General features: G+C 43.6%; 1 protein-coding gene across 2 annotated transcripts in view; it reads right to left on the bottom strand.

The window, feature by feature from the left end:
* Nucleotides 1-12,416: 12,416 nt before the first annotated feature.
* The window catches only part of LOC143940766 (baculoviral IAP repeat-containing protein 1-like), a 128,653-nt gene continuing 125,295 nt past the window's right edge, over nucleotides 12,417-15,774 (bottom strand). For both annotated transcript variants that reach the window (XM_077462483.1, XM_077462484.1), the window contains exon 11: nucleotides 12,417-14,368. In XM_077462483.1, the coding sequence (XP_077318609.1) occupies nucleotides 14,004-14,368 (365 nt within the window). In that variant the 3' untranslated portion in view covers nucleotides 12,417-14,003. The remainder of the gene's footprint in view (nucleotides 14,369-15,774) is intronic.

Below are 15,774 nucleotides of genomic sequence, written 5' to 3'. Positions count from 1 at the left end.
TCAGTTTTTGTTTCTTCTTGTAAGGTAAGTCGGCAGTGGGGGACAAGGCTGAGACTGCGGGGAGGCACCTCATCTTACTCAGAACTTGGGTTTGCACTGTTGTTAAAAAAGGCCCAAAAAAACAGCAAAAATACCTTTGAGACACTTAAAACAAAGCCAAGCAGTAAATGAAAACAAAGATTATTGGAGTTTCAAAGAAAAATTTATTAAAATAATGCCTCTCAGACATTGTCTGGCATATCAATGCCCCCCCCTACCCACAAAGTACTCCATGTATTGGTTTCTGACCTCGCGGGCGCTTTGGGGGGGGCAAGCCAGGATGAGCAGCTTCAAGGGCCATGAGGTTGGAAACAGGGCAAATTGTCTCTAACCAAACTTCTACTAACACGCGATAAACACAAGATCAGCAGAAGGAGCCCAAAGGGTGCCGAACATGGTGCTGAACTTCCATTCTCTAGTGCAGTCGTACGCGGCTTACGTCACCGCGTTCTTGGCAACCGGAAATTCCGACAACTTAGTCCAACCGTGGGTATGCAACACCACTTCCGGACCACTTCCGGACCACTTCCGGACTAAATCCGTCTGAATTTATCTGACGGATTTGGTTGCCGGAATGTCCGACCGTGTGTACGGGGGCTAAGACTGGGATGCCATTAAAGTTCATATGTGTGTGAAGGCAGGCATCCCAATACTTTTGGCAATATAGTGTAGCTATGCAAACCATTAAAAATAAGTGCCTATACTATTTAAAATTCACTAATACACTGTCCCACCCTGCTCTGCACATGCTCAGTGTATCTTTTTTTTTTTGGCACGGTGTTGAAAATCAGAGCCACTAGAGGCCAATCTGCTGACAGCCTAAACATTTACTGCTGCTCAGGGGCTCTGGGCTTCAGCTAAATGGCAGCCTCTGGCAAGAAACAGGAACAATGCTGGAGGCAATTTATAGCACACACTAATTTTGGTAGCATAATTATTATGTGGAATGCTAAAGAACATAATTTGTTATCAACTTGTTATGGGTAAAGTCCTACTTTAAAGAGTAACTCCACTTTTGTTGAGAAAACAACATTCCCCTCTGGGTGATCTATGTAAATTACAAGTATTTAACAAATTTTGTTGCAGAGCCCTACCTTTTGGTATTCTAAAGAAATCATTGTTTGTCTGTGTCCATGTTTTAAGTAAATCTAATAGGAGTGGTTTCATAATTATCAACCAACTGCTGCACTTGCAGGGCTCTAATGAGAAAAATTGCAGGGCCTGAATCCCTTTAGATGTGATTTCCTATTGGCAGTATCTCACCAAAAATTACATTTTTGTTGCAGGGGATGCTCAATATTTGTCTTGTATCTTAGTGCAGACTTCTGGGAAAATCAGTGAGCCAATCACACAAACGGGAAATTATGTTTCGGGAGGGGGGGGGGTGTTCTGTACACATTTTGTGTACAGAACATCTTCAGGTAGCCATATTGCATTGCACTTTACAGAAAAATACAGTGCTGCAGATTAAAAAGTAAAGGTAGTTTTTAATAACATTCAATTGCAATATGACTTGAGTGGGAATTCAATACACTATATTATTATATATTTATTTTTTTGCAATTTTTTTTCCCATGAAAGTGAAGTTACCCTTTGAAGGTAGAAAAGAGTTGATGGAAACTGCATGACAGTGTTAATTTCGTCGACAAAAACATTTTCGTATACAAAATTAACACTATTTTCATCTACTAAAATATGACTAAAACTAAAATGTCATTTTAGTCAAAAGACTAAAACTAATTTGAAATCTGATGTCAAAATTAACACTGGTTATATATCACAACAGCTAAATTTGTGTCTGTAGTGCATGTTCAAACCTTAAAGTGGTAATAAAGGTTTAGCTTTAAAAAAAAATAACAACCATGTCATAATTACCTGCTCTGTGCAATGGTTTTGCACAGAACAGCCCCATCCTCTACTTCTCAGGTCCCCCGTTGGCTCCTCCCCATGACCAGTGCCTCCATAGCAAGCCACTTGCTAGGGGGGCACTGGTGTGTGCTTGATCCCGAGCCCTGTTCTATGGCCCTGCCCTTTACCCATTTAAGAACTGTCAGACGGAAGAGCGGGCAGTCAGCGGTTAGACTTAGCCAAGTGCAGAGCTTTTTTTTTTTCCGGGTCTGGCGAGCGGTGTGATTTACAATGGATCTACATCAGAGGACATTGTTTTTGGATTTTTTATAAAGGAATTGTCAAAAACTGTGCTTTTTTTTCTTATTGACACTTTTTTTTTGAATTAGTAGGGGTACAATGTACCCCATACGCATTCACATGGGGGGGGGGGGGTCGGATCTGTGGACCCTCTTGTTAATGGTGGCTTCCAGATTGTGACAGCTGATGACTCATTGGTTGTTAATGACACAGCGGCCAACTTCCCGGGCCCACTGCTTAGCAACCAGCTATATACAGTGTGTTTGTTTTTTTTTTGTTTTTTTATTTCTTTATTAATTATTTCAATATACATCTAACAACACATACATTCAATCTCTATTTAAGCTCACACAGGACCTTCTTTATATTCTTTATTGTATTCACATTTACATTACACAAAAGTCAAAGAAAAGTAGCAAGCTTATTTGTGTTCTTTGCCACTGTATAAATATTTTTTTCCACTAATCCCAAAAGGAAAATAGCCATACTCTAATCTAGAGTAACAGACATAACTTCCACAATCACGCCTATGACTCCTGCCCAGAACATGACGATACCTAGGCAGATCCAGAATATATGGATAAAATCTCCTGGAACCTGTCCACATCTCTAGCAGTTCTAAGAGTTTGATGGGCTTATTTTATGTAGTCTATATGGTGTATAGTATGCCTGATGTGTTATCTTGAATTGTATGAGTTTATCTTCAAATGAGATCTATTAATAATAGAAAAATCCATAAATCCCCTATTTTGTAGACACTATAATTTTTTCCCAAACCAATCAATATACGTTTATTGCAATTTTTTATTTTTACCAAAATATTTAGAAGAATAAATATTGGCCTAAACTAATGAAGAATTTTTTTTTTTTTTTTAATGTTTTTTGGGATATTTATTATAGCAAAAAGTAAAAAAAGAGGGACTCCATGGCAGCCTACGTGTGGGTTTACCCACCTCCTTTCCAATACTATAAGACCCCATTCCTATAAATTTGAGCTCACAGCCAGAGACTGTGTTCCGTAACTAGCCAGTTCTTGATCCATGGGTGGGAACTCCGTCTGCCATGGAGTCCATCAGGAAAGGAAAATTATGGTAAGTATTTGATAGGAATATTTTCCATTTTCCTGACAGACTCCATGGCAGCCTACCTGTGGGAAATAACTAACCAAATCACATGGGCAGGCTTGCTGATCAACAAAAACTTTAAATTGCCCCGTCAACCAACAGGATACTTAAACCAACACTTACAGAAGATACGGGTGCAGATTCCACACAATAATGCATCATGAAGGTGTTGATGAAGGCTCACAAGGCCACCCTGCAGATAACGTCTGTAGTCTGGTATCGAGCCATCGCCCAGGAAGTCGAGATGCCCCTAGATGAGATGCGCTGTAACCGCCTGCTGGATAGCCTGGACAATCCAGGATGCAATTGTCCTAGATGAAGCCAGTCTGCCCCTGTTTTTTCCCAGAAAAGAGGATAAAGAGGTGATCTGACCATCTAAACAAGGCTGCAGCCTGAAGGTACTCCTTCAGTGTCTCACCCAAATCTAGGGGATGAGCCTCAGTGGCTTCTGGTGCCTTGAAGGTAGGAAGAACGATCTCTTGGTTTCTGTGGAAGACTGATGCGACTTTGGGATTTGAGTCCAGCATGGGTATGAGTTCTATCCAGTCCGGAAAGAAGGTTAGAAACAGGTTTTTGTGACCGAAGGCCTCGATACCAAAAACACTCTTGGCCGATGTGATAGCTACAAGAAAGCAGACTTTGAAAGAGAGACCCTTAATGGACATCGGCCTGACTCAGTCGGCTCCGAGATAGAGTCGAGTACAAGAGGAAGATCCCATTTGGGAAATCTTGGCCCCCTCTGGGGCCTGAGACTTACTGCCCTTCTGAAGAACTGCTGGACGAGATGGTGGCCGGCCTGCGAGACTCCCAAGAAGGTCAATAGGGCCGACACTTGGACTCTAAGGCAGCCAACTGAGACAGAGACAGATCTAGACCTGATTGCAGGTATTTCTAAATTTCTTGCACCCCCAGATCCCTGAATGATCTTCCTGTGGAGGATGTGGACTCCACCAACTTGGCCCATATTACATAGTAGGTGAGGTCGAAAAAAGACACAAGTCCATCAAGTCCAACCTATGTGTGTGATTATATGTCAGTATTACATTGTATATCCCTGTATGTTGCAGTCGTTCAGGTGCTTATCTAATAATTTTTTGAAACTAACAATGCCCCCCCACTGAGACCACCGCCTGTGGAAGGGAATTCCACATCCTTGACGCTCTTACAGTAAAGAATAGGGATGAGCTTCATGTTCGACTCGAACATCGTCTGTTCATCCGTTCGGCGAATTCCAAACACTATGGGCCATTTGCGCCATGCAGGCATCGCAGTGCATTGCTGGCTGCTGATTAGCCAAGCATGCACTATGACCCGCATGCTTTGGCCAATCACAGCACAGAAAAAACAGAGAGCCATGATTGGCCAAAGCCAGGGTGGCTTTGGCCAATTATGTCTCAGGGGGTTTAGTACACGTCCCACACTATATAAGGCCGTCTGCGTGGCGGCCTTGTGTAGTGTGTTGCGGTGGTGGAGTGAGATAGACAGAGAGACGGTGTCATTTGATTTAAGTTAGATAGAATAGGCAGGTGAGTCAGTTAACTTCAGTTACAGTGTGTAGAGGATATATATGCATCCCAGGTGTGTTGTATATATATTTATACACTGTATTCAGTTTAGCTAGATCCGTTCCTGTTATTCTCTTCATAATATACTGACAGGCAGGGAGCTGCACTATTTTCACTTAGTGTACTGTGTCCTTTGCGCAGTGTGCACCTAAAGCTTTACCTGAATACAATTTCCGGCGTTCTCAGAAAAATACAGGCAGGGAGCTGCAGTAGTTTGTTTTAGTGTCCTTTGCACAGTGTGCACCTAAAGTTTTACCTGAATACAATTGCCGTTGTTCTCATACAAATACAGACAGGGAGCTGCAGTATTTTGTTTTTGTGTCCTTTGCACAGTGTGCACCTAAAGCTTTACCTGAATACAATTGCCGGCGTTCTCATACAAATACAGGCAGGGAGCTGCAGTATTTTGTTTTGGTCCTTTGCACAGTGTGCACCTAAAGGTTTACCTGAATACAATTGCCGGTGTTCTCATACAAACACAGGCAGGGAGCTGCAGTATTTTGTTTTAGTGACCTTTGCACAGTGTGCACCTAAAGCTTTACCTGAATACAATTGCCGACGTTCTCATACAAATACAGGCAGGGAGCTGCAGTATTTTGTTTTAGTGTCCTTTGCACAGTGTGCACCTAAAGCTTTACCTGAATACAATTGCCGGCGTTCTCATAGGGTTGAGCGGCGTTCTGACGTCATCACCATTTCCCGTCGGTCCAGGAAGTGACGTGCAGTGATAGAGAGCCGGCCGGGTACACATACCATACATATTTTGGATACACGCTTTTATACAGCTTAACTGTAAGTGCAATATTGTCGTATATGTGCTTTTAATAAAATTTTGTGGAGTTACGCTATGGGACCTTTTCTGTTTTTTTCTGCTCCAATGACCATTTACTAATATGGCTGGAATGAGAGATTAAAGGAGGAGGTAATTGGATCTGAGTGGACCATCGTATGCTTCCAGCACAAAGACCCAGGCTGGGGGATAAGCCATAGGCGCGTTGGATCTCCCTAAAAAGAGATCTAGCTAGCTGGTAAGCTGCAGTAGATCTATTGGTGGAGGATCTTTTCCTTGGTGTATTCTATCACGTCTTGAGGGTGTTGTGTGCAGTGTCACCTGAGAGGATTGAAGATCTATCTTTGCATCCCTTTTTACTTTAATTGTGGACTTTCCATTTATTTGTGGACTATATACACGTTATTCACTTTCATTTAAAGTATTAAAAATGTTTTTACGTTTATGTACACAGCTCATTTCACATGGGTTATTGTAATAATTGATACAAATGTGTTTTGCACTACTTCATGTTTTTGCGCGGTAGCAGTGGTTAATTACACTGTAATTTGTAACACCTATTGTTATATAAGGGTGTAGTATATCACGCACACTTATGATTTTTCAGCGCAGCTTTTTCTTTTGAATAGTATTGTATTGTGTGTATCTCACATTAAGTTGCAGCAGAAATTCATTTGTTTACATATATAAATTCTTGTATTTATTAATTTTTAGGACTATTAGACAGCGCTGTTTTCCCACTTTTCACATGTTCTCATACAAATACATGCAGGGAGCTGCGGTATTTTGTTTTAGTGTTTTTTGCAACGTGTGCACCTAAAGCTTTACCTGAATACAATTGCCGGCGTTCTTATACAAATACAAGTAGAGAGCTGCAGTATTTGGTTTTAGTGTCCTTTGCACAGTGTTCACCTAAAGCTTTACCTGAATACAATTGCTGGCGTTCTCATACAAATACAGGCAGGGAGCTGCAGTATTTAGTTTTAGTGTCCTTTGCACAGTGTGCACCTAAAGCTTTACCTTAATACAATTGCCGGTGTTCTACATATACAGGCAGGGAGCTGCAGTATTTTGTTTTAGTGTCCTTTGCACAGTGTTTACCTAAAGCTTACCTGAATACAATTGCCGGTGTTCTCATACTAATAATACCACAGACAGGCAGTTGATTCTGCTAGCTGCAGTATAATCAGGATATATATACGTCCCAGCTTTGTGCAGCTACATCTCCCTGCAGACCATTAGTTTGTCTGGAAGGCCAACAAGGAGAGGCAGTCATAAGCCAATAAAAGAGGGCAAGGGAGCTCTGTGTCTAGAGGCAACAGTGCTGGTCGTGGACACGGTGCATCCTCATCAGCACGTGGCCGTGGGACACGCTCGTCCTTTTTTTCGGCAGCTGGCCGCGCTGAGCCGAAGACTTGGTAGAGTGGAAGACCAAGCCGTCCTCATCCTCCTCATCCTCTCTCACCCAGGCTGAGGGTACTTTGTCTGGCAAAGCAGCTGCCAATGCGGTCTATTCCCTCGGTTCAATGGCATCAGTCACTCCTTCCCTAGCCCCACCATGTCCTCCAGAGGAGTCCCCCGAACTGTTTGACCACAGTGTTGGGTACATGGTCCAGGAGGATGCCCAACGTTTTGAAGGCTCTGATGATGGTAACCAGCTAGAGGAAGGCAGTAACGTGAGCCCAGAGAGAGGGGGTGCCCAAGGACAGCAATCTGGCAGTCACGTTCCCCCAGCTGCAGCATACTGTCAGGTTTTCTCCAGTGATGAGGAGGGAGGGGATGATGAGGTCACTGACTCCACGTGGGTGGCTGATAGGAGAGAGGAGGAGGAGGCACATCTCCAATGAGGCAGGATGCCCTCAAGGGGCCAGCTTAAGGGCAGCACAACGCCTGCATCACACCTCAGAGCTCCGCATGTGCAGGGCGCTGCTGTCTCTCCACGTTATTCCAAAAGTTCTTTGGTGTGGGCCTTCTTTGAGATGAGTGCATCAGATTGCACCACTGCTATTTGCAACATATGTCTCAAGAGTATCTCGCATGGCCAAAACATCAGCCGCTTGAGCACCACATGCTTGACCAGACATATGTCGACCTGCCATGCAGTTCATTGGCAAGCGTACCTAAAAGACCCACATCAAAGAACAAAGCGGACCTCTCCTTCCTCCTCATCAGCTGGGATCTCCAACCCCACTATACCTTCAGTCCTCTCTGAAACCTGCACTGAGAGGAATGAAGGTGTAGAATTAGGTGTGTCACAGCCAAGTACTTGCTGGCAATCTGCTATCGGTACACCGACGTCAGATTGTACCAGGCAGATTTCCCTGCCCCAGCTGCTGAACCGCCAAAAGAAGTTCACTCCCAGCCATCCACATGCCCAGCGGTTGAATGCTAGCTTGGCTAAATTGCTAGCACTTCAACTGCTGCCTTTTCAGTTGGTAGACTCTGCCCCCTTCCGTGAGTTTGTGGAATGTGCAGTTCCTCAGTGGCAGGTTCCCAAATGCCAAGGCAGTTTCGGCTCTCTACCGGCATGTGGAAGGCAATGTCTTGGCCTCACTGGACAGGGTGGTCAGTGGTAAGGTGCATATTACCACTGACTCATGGTCCAGCAGGCATGGACAGGGATGTTACCTATCTTTCACGGCGCATTGGGTGACTCTGCTGTCAGATGGGAAGGATGCAGGACAAGGTGCAGTAGTGTTGGAGGTTGTTCTGCCACCACGCCTCCAAAATGCTACTACTGGAGATTCTGACACACCTCTCTCCTCCACCCCCTCCTCTTCTTCTTCCTCCATGGCCTCTTCCTGTGCTTTGTCTTCGGAACCAGCGATGCTCCATAGGCGTTCAAGGGGCTACGCAAGTACGCAGGCAAAAAGATGCCATGCAGTGCTTGTGCTGGTGTGCTTGGGGGACAGGAGTCACAATGGGGCAGAGATTCTGTCAGCTCTGCAGTGGCAGGCTGAGAGGTGGTTGACGTCACGCCAGCTTAAGCCAGGAAGGGTGGTTTGCGACAATGGCACCAACCTCCTCTCCGCCCTCCGACAGGGACAACTGACCCATGTGCCCTGTTTGGCTCACGTCCTTAACTTGGTGGTGCAGTGGTTCTTGGGCAGGTACCCAAGCTTACAGGATGTCCTGAGGCAGGCCAGGAAAGTCTGTGTGCATTTCCGCCGGTCATATAATGCCAGTGCTCGGCTGGCTGACCTCCAAAAGGAATTTAACCTGCCCAAGAACCGCCTAATTTGTGACATGCCCACCAGGTGGAACTCAACGTTGCCCATGCTGCAGTGGCTGCACATGCAGCAGAGGGCCATCAATGAGTACCTGTGCGACTATGGTACCAGGACAGGGTCAGGGGAGCTTGTTTTTTTTTCCCACACCAGTGGGCCATGATCAAGGCCCCCTTTATCCAGAGAGTGTTCCTACTGGCCTGCCAATCACACAGGAAGAGGACAAGGAGGACGAGGAGGAGGATTGTGTCAGCATGGAGGTGGAGCCTAGCACTCAGCATCAGCAGCAGTCTTTAAGGGATCATTTACAGTCCCATAAACCTATGGACTTGTACGTGGCTGGGAGGAGGTGGCTGCGGATCATGTCATCCTTAGTGACCCAGGGGACTCTGGACCGATTGCCTCAGCTAACCTACGCTGCATGGCCTCCCTGATCCTGCAAAGCCTGCGGAAGGATCCTCGTATTCATCGGATCAAGGAGAGGGATCATTACTGGATGGCAAACCTCCTTGATCCACGTTACAAGGGTAAGGTTGCAGACCTTATCTTGCCGTCACAGAGGATGAAACATCTTTGGGAGGCCTTGCAGAAAGGTCTGTGCAATGCGTTCCCAGAGCCTGGGAGATTACAAATTCCTGGTCCTGAACAACGTGTTGCTGAGGCTTCGGTCAGTCACAGAAGGAGCGGTGGAAAAGGTGGGTGTCTGACCGATGCGTTCAGACAATTTTTTAGTCCGCAGCCCCAAGGTATGATCGGTTCCAGCAATCATCGCCAGTGTCTGATTTACATGGTGCAGGAATACCTAGGGGCAAGATCAGCTTTCCCACCGAAAATCCTTTGGGTTACTGGGTCTTGAGGATGGATCACTGGCAAGAGCTTGCACAGTATGCAACTGAGCTACTGGCCTCTCCTGCATCCAGCGTTCTTTCGGAACTCACATTCAGAGGCTTTGTAACCGATCACAGGGTGCGCTTGTCCACCGACTCGGTTGATCGACTGACCTTCATAAAAATGAATCAGTCTTGGATCACCACCACCTACCAAGCACCTGATGCTGATGTAACAGAATAATTTTTTTTTAAATGTCAGGTCCCTTTAAGACTGCCTATCCTGTTATTCTGAGTGACTATCTTCTTCCTCCTCAATGATCATGCTTATAGCTTGTAAGAACATTTTTGGTTCTGGGCACCGCCACCAGTGGCTAAGCCCAATTTTTCAGCCCCTGTTTAACAGGGGCATGTAATTACAATTTTTGATGCAATACTTTGCAGCAGGGCTTATTCCTGCACTCCAACTAGAGTATCTGTGAGGGGTTGCAGTGTTGTGGTACCAGCACCAGTGCCTAAGGCCCAATTTTTCTGCCTCTGTTTAACAGGGCACGTAATTGCAATTTTTAAATCTAATATTTCACAGCAGGGCTCGTTTCTGCACTCAACAACAGAATCTGTTACAGTTCCAACTAGAGTATCTGTGAGGGGTTGCAGTGTTGTGGCACCAGCACCAGTACCTAAAGCCCAATTTTTCTGACCCTGTTCAACAGGAGCAGGTAATTACAATTCTTGATATATTTCACAGCAGGGCCCATTCCAGAGCCCACCAAGAGTAACTGTGAGGGCTTACAGTGTTGTGGCAACACCACCACACCAGCAAAGGCCAATTTTCTGACCTTTTTCAACATTATGCATTATAGTGAGTTGAACTATTTCATTTTATATTAAAATGTAATAATAGAAAAAATGCGCTTCAATCATCCTGACACCATATCAACCATCAACGGGATGATTGAAAGTGCTAACACCAGGTGTTTGGAGTATCTTTATCTGCTGATTGTTAAACTTTCTGGAATACACATATTGCTATTGTAGGATCTGGGCCTGCTGTCCCTCCATTCCTCTTTCTTTACTTCCTTCTCTCCCTATTTCTTTCTTCCCTCCATCCCTTGTTCATCTCAGACTCGCATACCTATCTATACCTACCCACACCTATCAGCAAAAGTATGCAGGCATAGGACACACCCCTGGCCACGCGCCATGAAAGGAGAATTATACAAAAAAACAAGATTGGTTAAACCCACGAGTGCTTTTTTTTTACCACTACTATTCTTTTATACTGGCTTGTGGAATTTACAAATGCAGCAATTTAGAAATAAGATGAAAGGTTTAGTGCTGGAAAACACGTTTTGATAGATAAAAAGTGCATTTTATATACCTCTATATAGATCAGACCAAAATGAGGGACAAATTAAAGGAATGGGGACAGAGGGACATTGCTACAAATCAGGGACAGTTCCTCGAAATCAGGGACAGTTGGGAGCTATGTACTCGAACAACACTCCTTTTGAGCCACACCCCCTTTAAGCCACATCCAACATTTAGTTTAAGCCACGCCCATTTTCACCACTTCGCATGCCGCATTTTCCTTTCCACCCTACACCACACCTAAAAATGAATGGTCCGTCCCCTAATTATAATAGGACTCCGCCTACAGACAACAAAGTGTCCCTATCATTTTTTTTACAATGTTGGCAACTATGCATGTGCAGTGGAGCTGCGTAATCCCTTAGTACATTGGGATGTGTTATCACAACACACCACACTGGAACGGTGTAGTTGCACAAGAGAACTGAAGCACATCTCTTAACCACTTCCCATCCTTTAGCAAAATGATGGCCAGGTGGGTGCTTTTTCATCCTGACTGGATGTCATATGACGTCTTGTCAGGATGCGCGATCGGGGTACACAGCCAATGACCAATCTGAGTACCGGCTCACTTCCGGTACCATCTGACCGCCGTAATGAATCACAGCAGGTCACATGACAGTTGTACACAATGGATGGCTTCCTTTCAAGCCATCCAATGTGTACAAATGTGTTGCTAGCTGTGATTGGTCAATCCGATCACATGGTACAGACAGGGCCAATCACAGCCCATCTGTACCATGTGATTAGCTTTGACCAATCACAGCTAATCATAACAAAACAGACTGAATGAGTTTCATTCTGCAAAATGCTTGTTTTATAGTAATGTAATACTGTACATTGTTGTAAACAAACATAATGTGTAAAAAAATTAAATAAATCATGATCACTTCCCCAGAGCAGAGCAGTGTTACTATGGTAACATTATAATGCTCTGGTTACAGTGTGATAAAAAAAAGAAAAATGTAATAAAAAAATTATAACTTTTTTTTGTCGTACTGTCATTTCAGTGTCCCTGATCACCAACACACCAGTTATATAATGACACTGTACTGCACTGGTGACAGTTTGTTTTAAATTTCTTTATTTTCCAAAAAATTACAACTTGGAAAAAAAAAACCGCCATGCCTCTTACTAAATACCTTGGACTGTCTACATTCCAAAAAGGAATTGTTTGGAGAAATGAGATAGGCCGTCAGTACATCAGGGTTGATACATTTTTAGATACTGTATATACCATAGTTTGCCGACTCTATAACTTTCCTATATACTAAATAATATACACTGGTTTGGGTTATTTTCACCAAAAAAATTTAACAAAATACTTTTTTGGCTAAATTTATAAACAATTATTTATTTGCAATTTTTTTTTAACAGAAACAAACAAAAACATTTTATTCCCCAAAAAAAAATTTCATTTATTTAGCAAAATAAAATTAAAAAAACTGTGGTGATTAAATACTACCAAAAGAAAGCTCTATTTGTGTGAACAAAATTATAAAAATTGAGTTTGCATGATCACGCAATTGTCATTCAAAGTGCGACAGCATTGAAAGCTGAAAAGATAGCTCAAATTTGCCCGGTTTAGCAGAGACCAGTCAAATTTTGATGCCTATATGGCCATTCTCGTTTCAGAGAAGTCCATCTAATAATCGACTTCTTCTGAACAAGGTTGTTGTTCAGAATGTTGTTGAATTTTTTCTTCCGTCAGTGCTGCAGCCAATTGGCTGCAGTGCTGATCAATGAGTGTGTTCTGATAGCGAGGAAACACATGGGGGAATGTGTGAATGGTGGAATCCATTTTATTTATTTTTTTATCAGCCTGATGTCTGATCAAGCAAACTGACCATGTATGCCCAAGCCTTAGACCCGAGCAGAGACGTACTTTGATACGCTTGTGCAATAAATAGATTTACTTTTGCTGATATTGGAGTGCTGTGACCGCCATTTTTGAAGCACAGTAGCTTTATTATTGATACCATCTTTACCCTGCCTGCTTTTTTATATATGGAGAATAAAATTGGCATGTTTATGACTTTTAGGGTTCATTAAATTTACATTTGTGTGTGTTATAGTAAGGCAGCCTTTTTTTTTTTTAATAGGTTCTCAAAGTATCTCAGTACACAAAAAAATGCACCTGTTCTATTTTGACAAAGCAGCACACTGAAGCACACATCCGTGCATTGTGGTGCACAGGTGTATTTTTTTCACTGTATATGTATGTTGGGGTGCAATTCAGTATAAATAGCAATACACTGTAATGCACCTATATACCTTTACATTAGCGTGCGCTACAGTCGGGGCATGGACACCAGGTGCATGGGGGCTCCATAATAGTCTTGATTTATATCAAACTTACCAACTGTCCCAGATTTGCCAGAACAGTCACACTTTTTACTAAGCTGTCCCGGGATGGTCCAGGCAGTGTCCCAGAACCTGTATTACTGTTTAAAATCAATTCTAAACTACTAATAAATATATGTTTAATTCTATCAACTATTTACACTTTAATTCTTGGGAGTAGGTGCGTAAATTATGGCAGGCTGGTAGGGGCCCCAGTGCATTACTTTGCCCAGGGGCCCATGATGCTGATAAGATGGCCCTGGTTACAGTAATGTGCAGTAAAATGCCTTTTACCATGCTTTACAGCAATGCAAAAGTGTATATGGGCCCTTAGTGATTATTGAGAAGGGTAGATACTGCTGCCATACAAGGCTGCGATTGAAAGGTTTGCATTTAAGTTCAGGATCTCCTGATCTTTTTGACATTCATTTATTATGAATGGTAGTCTCTGAAATTGCATGTTTTCATAATTTCCTTGGATTAAATTGTCAAAATCTGTAAAGGGTTTACCTTGTATGCCTTCAATCTTTTGGGGGGGTTGCTTTTTGGGATCCTTTGCATTTAATTATTTAATTCTCAATGGTTGGTGAAAATGGCAAATACCACTGCCACGCAATGAGTAAACTTTTAGCTTGAGGGTGACTCTCTTTCATTGTGTTAAACATATTTAAATCATCTTTATCAAGTAGCCAGCCATACATGAATATGGTCAACAAGTGTGGTTGTCTGGACACAAATCGCACAAAGGAAATGACAGTTGAAGCGTTGGACTTAATATGCTGAGTGTACATGCGACTTATATCCAGATGACTGAGCTCCGGCATGTGACCTGATCTCTCAAAAAATGTTCTCCACCCAGATTCAGTGACGTTGGTGTTGATTTGCAGTTCAAGTTGTTGAAGTTTTTTGAGATAGCCATTTCTTGTAATATCAGCTACAAAGATAATAAATAATACAGTTAGAGAAAAATATTAACATATTTCAATTGAGAATCTATAAGCATCTGTAGTACCCTGGGCCTTAGTCAGAGAGCTCATCACAAATTTACTTGCCAAGGGTAGTTAGCTTGGTTGATTGATAGAGTTGTATTGATTTCTCCCTAAGTTTGGCCTTGCTGCACTTGTCTTTTCTAACACTAGGTGGCCGGGTACTTGGTGGTACTAGATATTAGAAGGGCAATTCAAGATCAGCTTATGAGTAATGGAAAAAAGAAAACCTGCCGCTCCAGGTGAGATAAGGAAGATAAGAAAGCCTAATGATCCAGCATATATGGGGTATCTCAGCCAATGGGCAGGGTTTTTTTTTAATCCCTTGGCCTGCTGGGAGAACCTATATATTCGGGTGAGGTCAGGTGTTCTAGGTTCTGTGCCATCTGAACGGCTTGTCTGGGTGGATGTGTGTTGTACACCCCAGGCTGCTAGGCCGGAGATTAGGCCTATCCCATGGGGCATCAGGCTGCCTAGATTGTGTGAGAGCCTATTCAGAAATAAATGGACAACACAGGCTTGGGACTGTGGCTTCTAGTCAAACCAAAATTGATGGTTCTGTTGGCTGGAGAACCTATCAGTGATCAGAGGTAGAAGGGAAGCTGTCGCCACAAAAGGACCAACCACCTTTACCAGGGACCACAGTGAGTAACTGAAACAAGTACCGGAACCATATTCTCACGAAAGAGCGTGGTGGAGAATCTGGAAACTTCAGGCGGTGATCAAGTCAGGGACCAATCCCGCAGAGGAGACACTTGCTGAGCAGCCTTGTGAGTCAAGCCAGGGACCTCACCGGTTAGCAGGGGAGAAGCTTGAGAAGTGTCTGGAGTGCCCAGCAGAGAAGCAGGGGTGACTCTCAAAGGAGATACCATTGCCAGCCTTGGATGAGCTCAAGGGATATGGAGTCAGTGAATCAGAAGGTCCAGTGAGAGACCTGGAGCTCAGTGTGTCCTGGTCTTAACCCTCTTATCCACCAAAAATACAAAATGGACTTTTAAGAGAAATAAAAGCCTCCTTTTACATCCAAGAAGTATCTGGCACCCAATAACTTTGTCCACCTTGCATCCACTATGCCTCACAACCCACCACATACAGAAGGATGTCAGCTATCTTTCGCTTGGAAAGTTCTCATTAGACTGGACAAGGCCAGAGACTTTGCTACATTTGGTGCCCTACGTGGGGCTAAGGCATTGTCCTTGCAGCCGTTACTCATAGCAACCGGCTTCAGCTCCATCAGGATTTCGTCTGGCTCTGTGGGAAGGTGGTAATTAACACTTACTCTTTTTATAGGCTGTGTTGTCATGTGCACTATCAATGTGGGGAAGAACCACCAAGTCTAATTGCTCAGGGGAGA

Source organism: Lithobates pipiens, unplaced genomic scaffold (genome assembly GCF_037356315.1).
Source record: "Lithobates pipiens isolate NorthernLeopardFrog02 unplaced genomic scaffold, aLitPip1_a1.2 Scaffold_3, whole genome shotgun sequence".
NCBI lineage: Eukaryota > Metazoa > Chordata > Amphibia > Anura > Ranidae > Lithobates > Lithobates pipiens.
The sequence above is the reverse complement of the archived record's forward strand: the minus strand, read 5'-3'. Positions and strand labels throughout refer to the sequence as shown.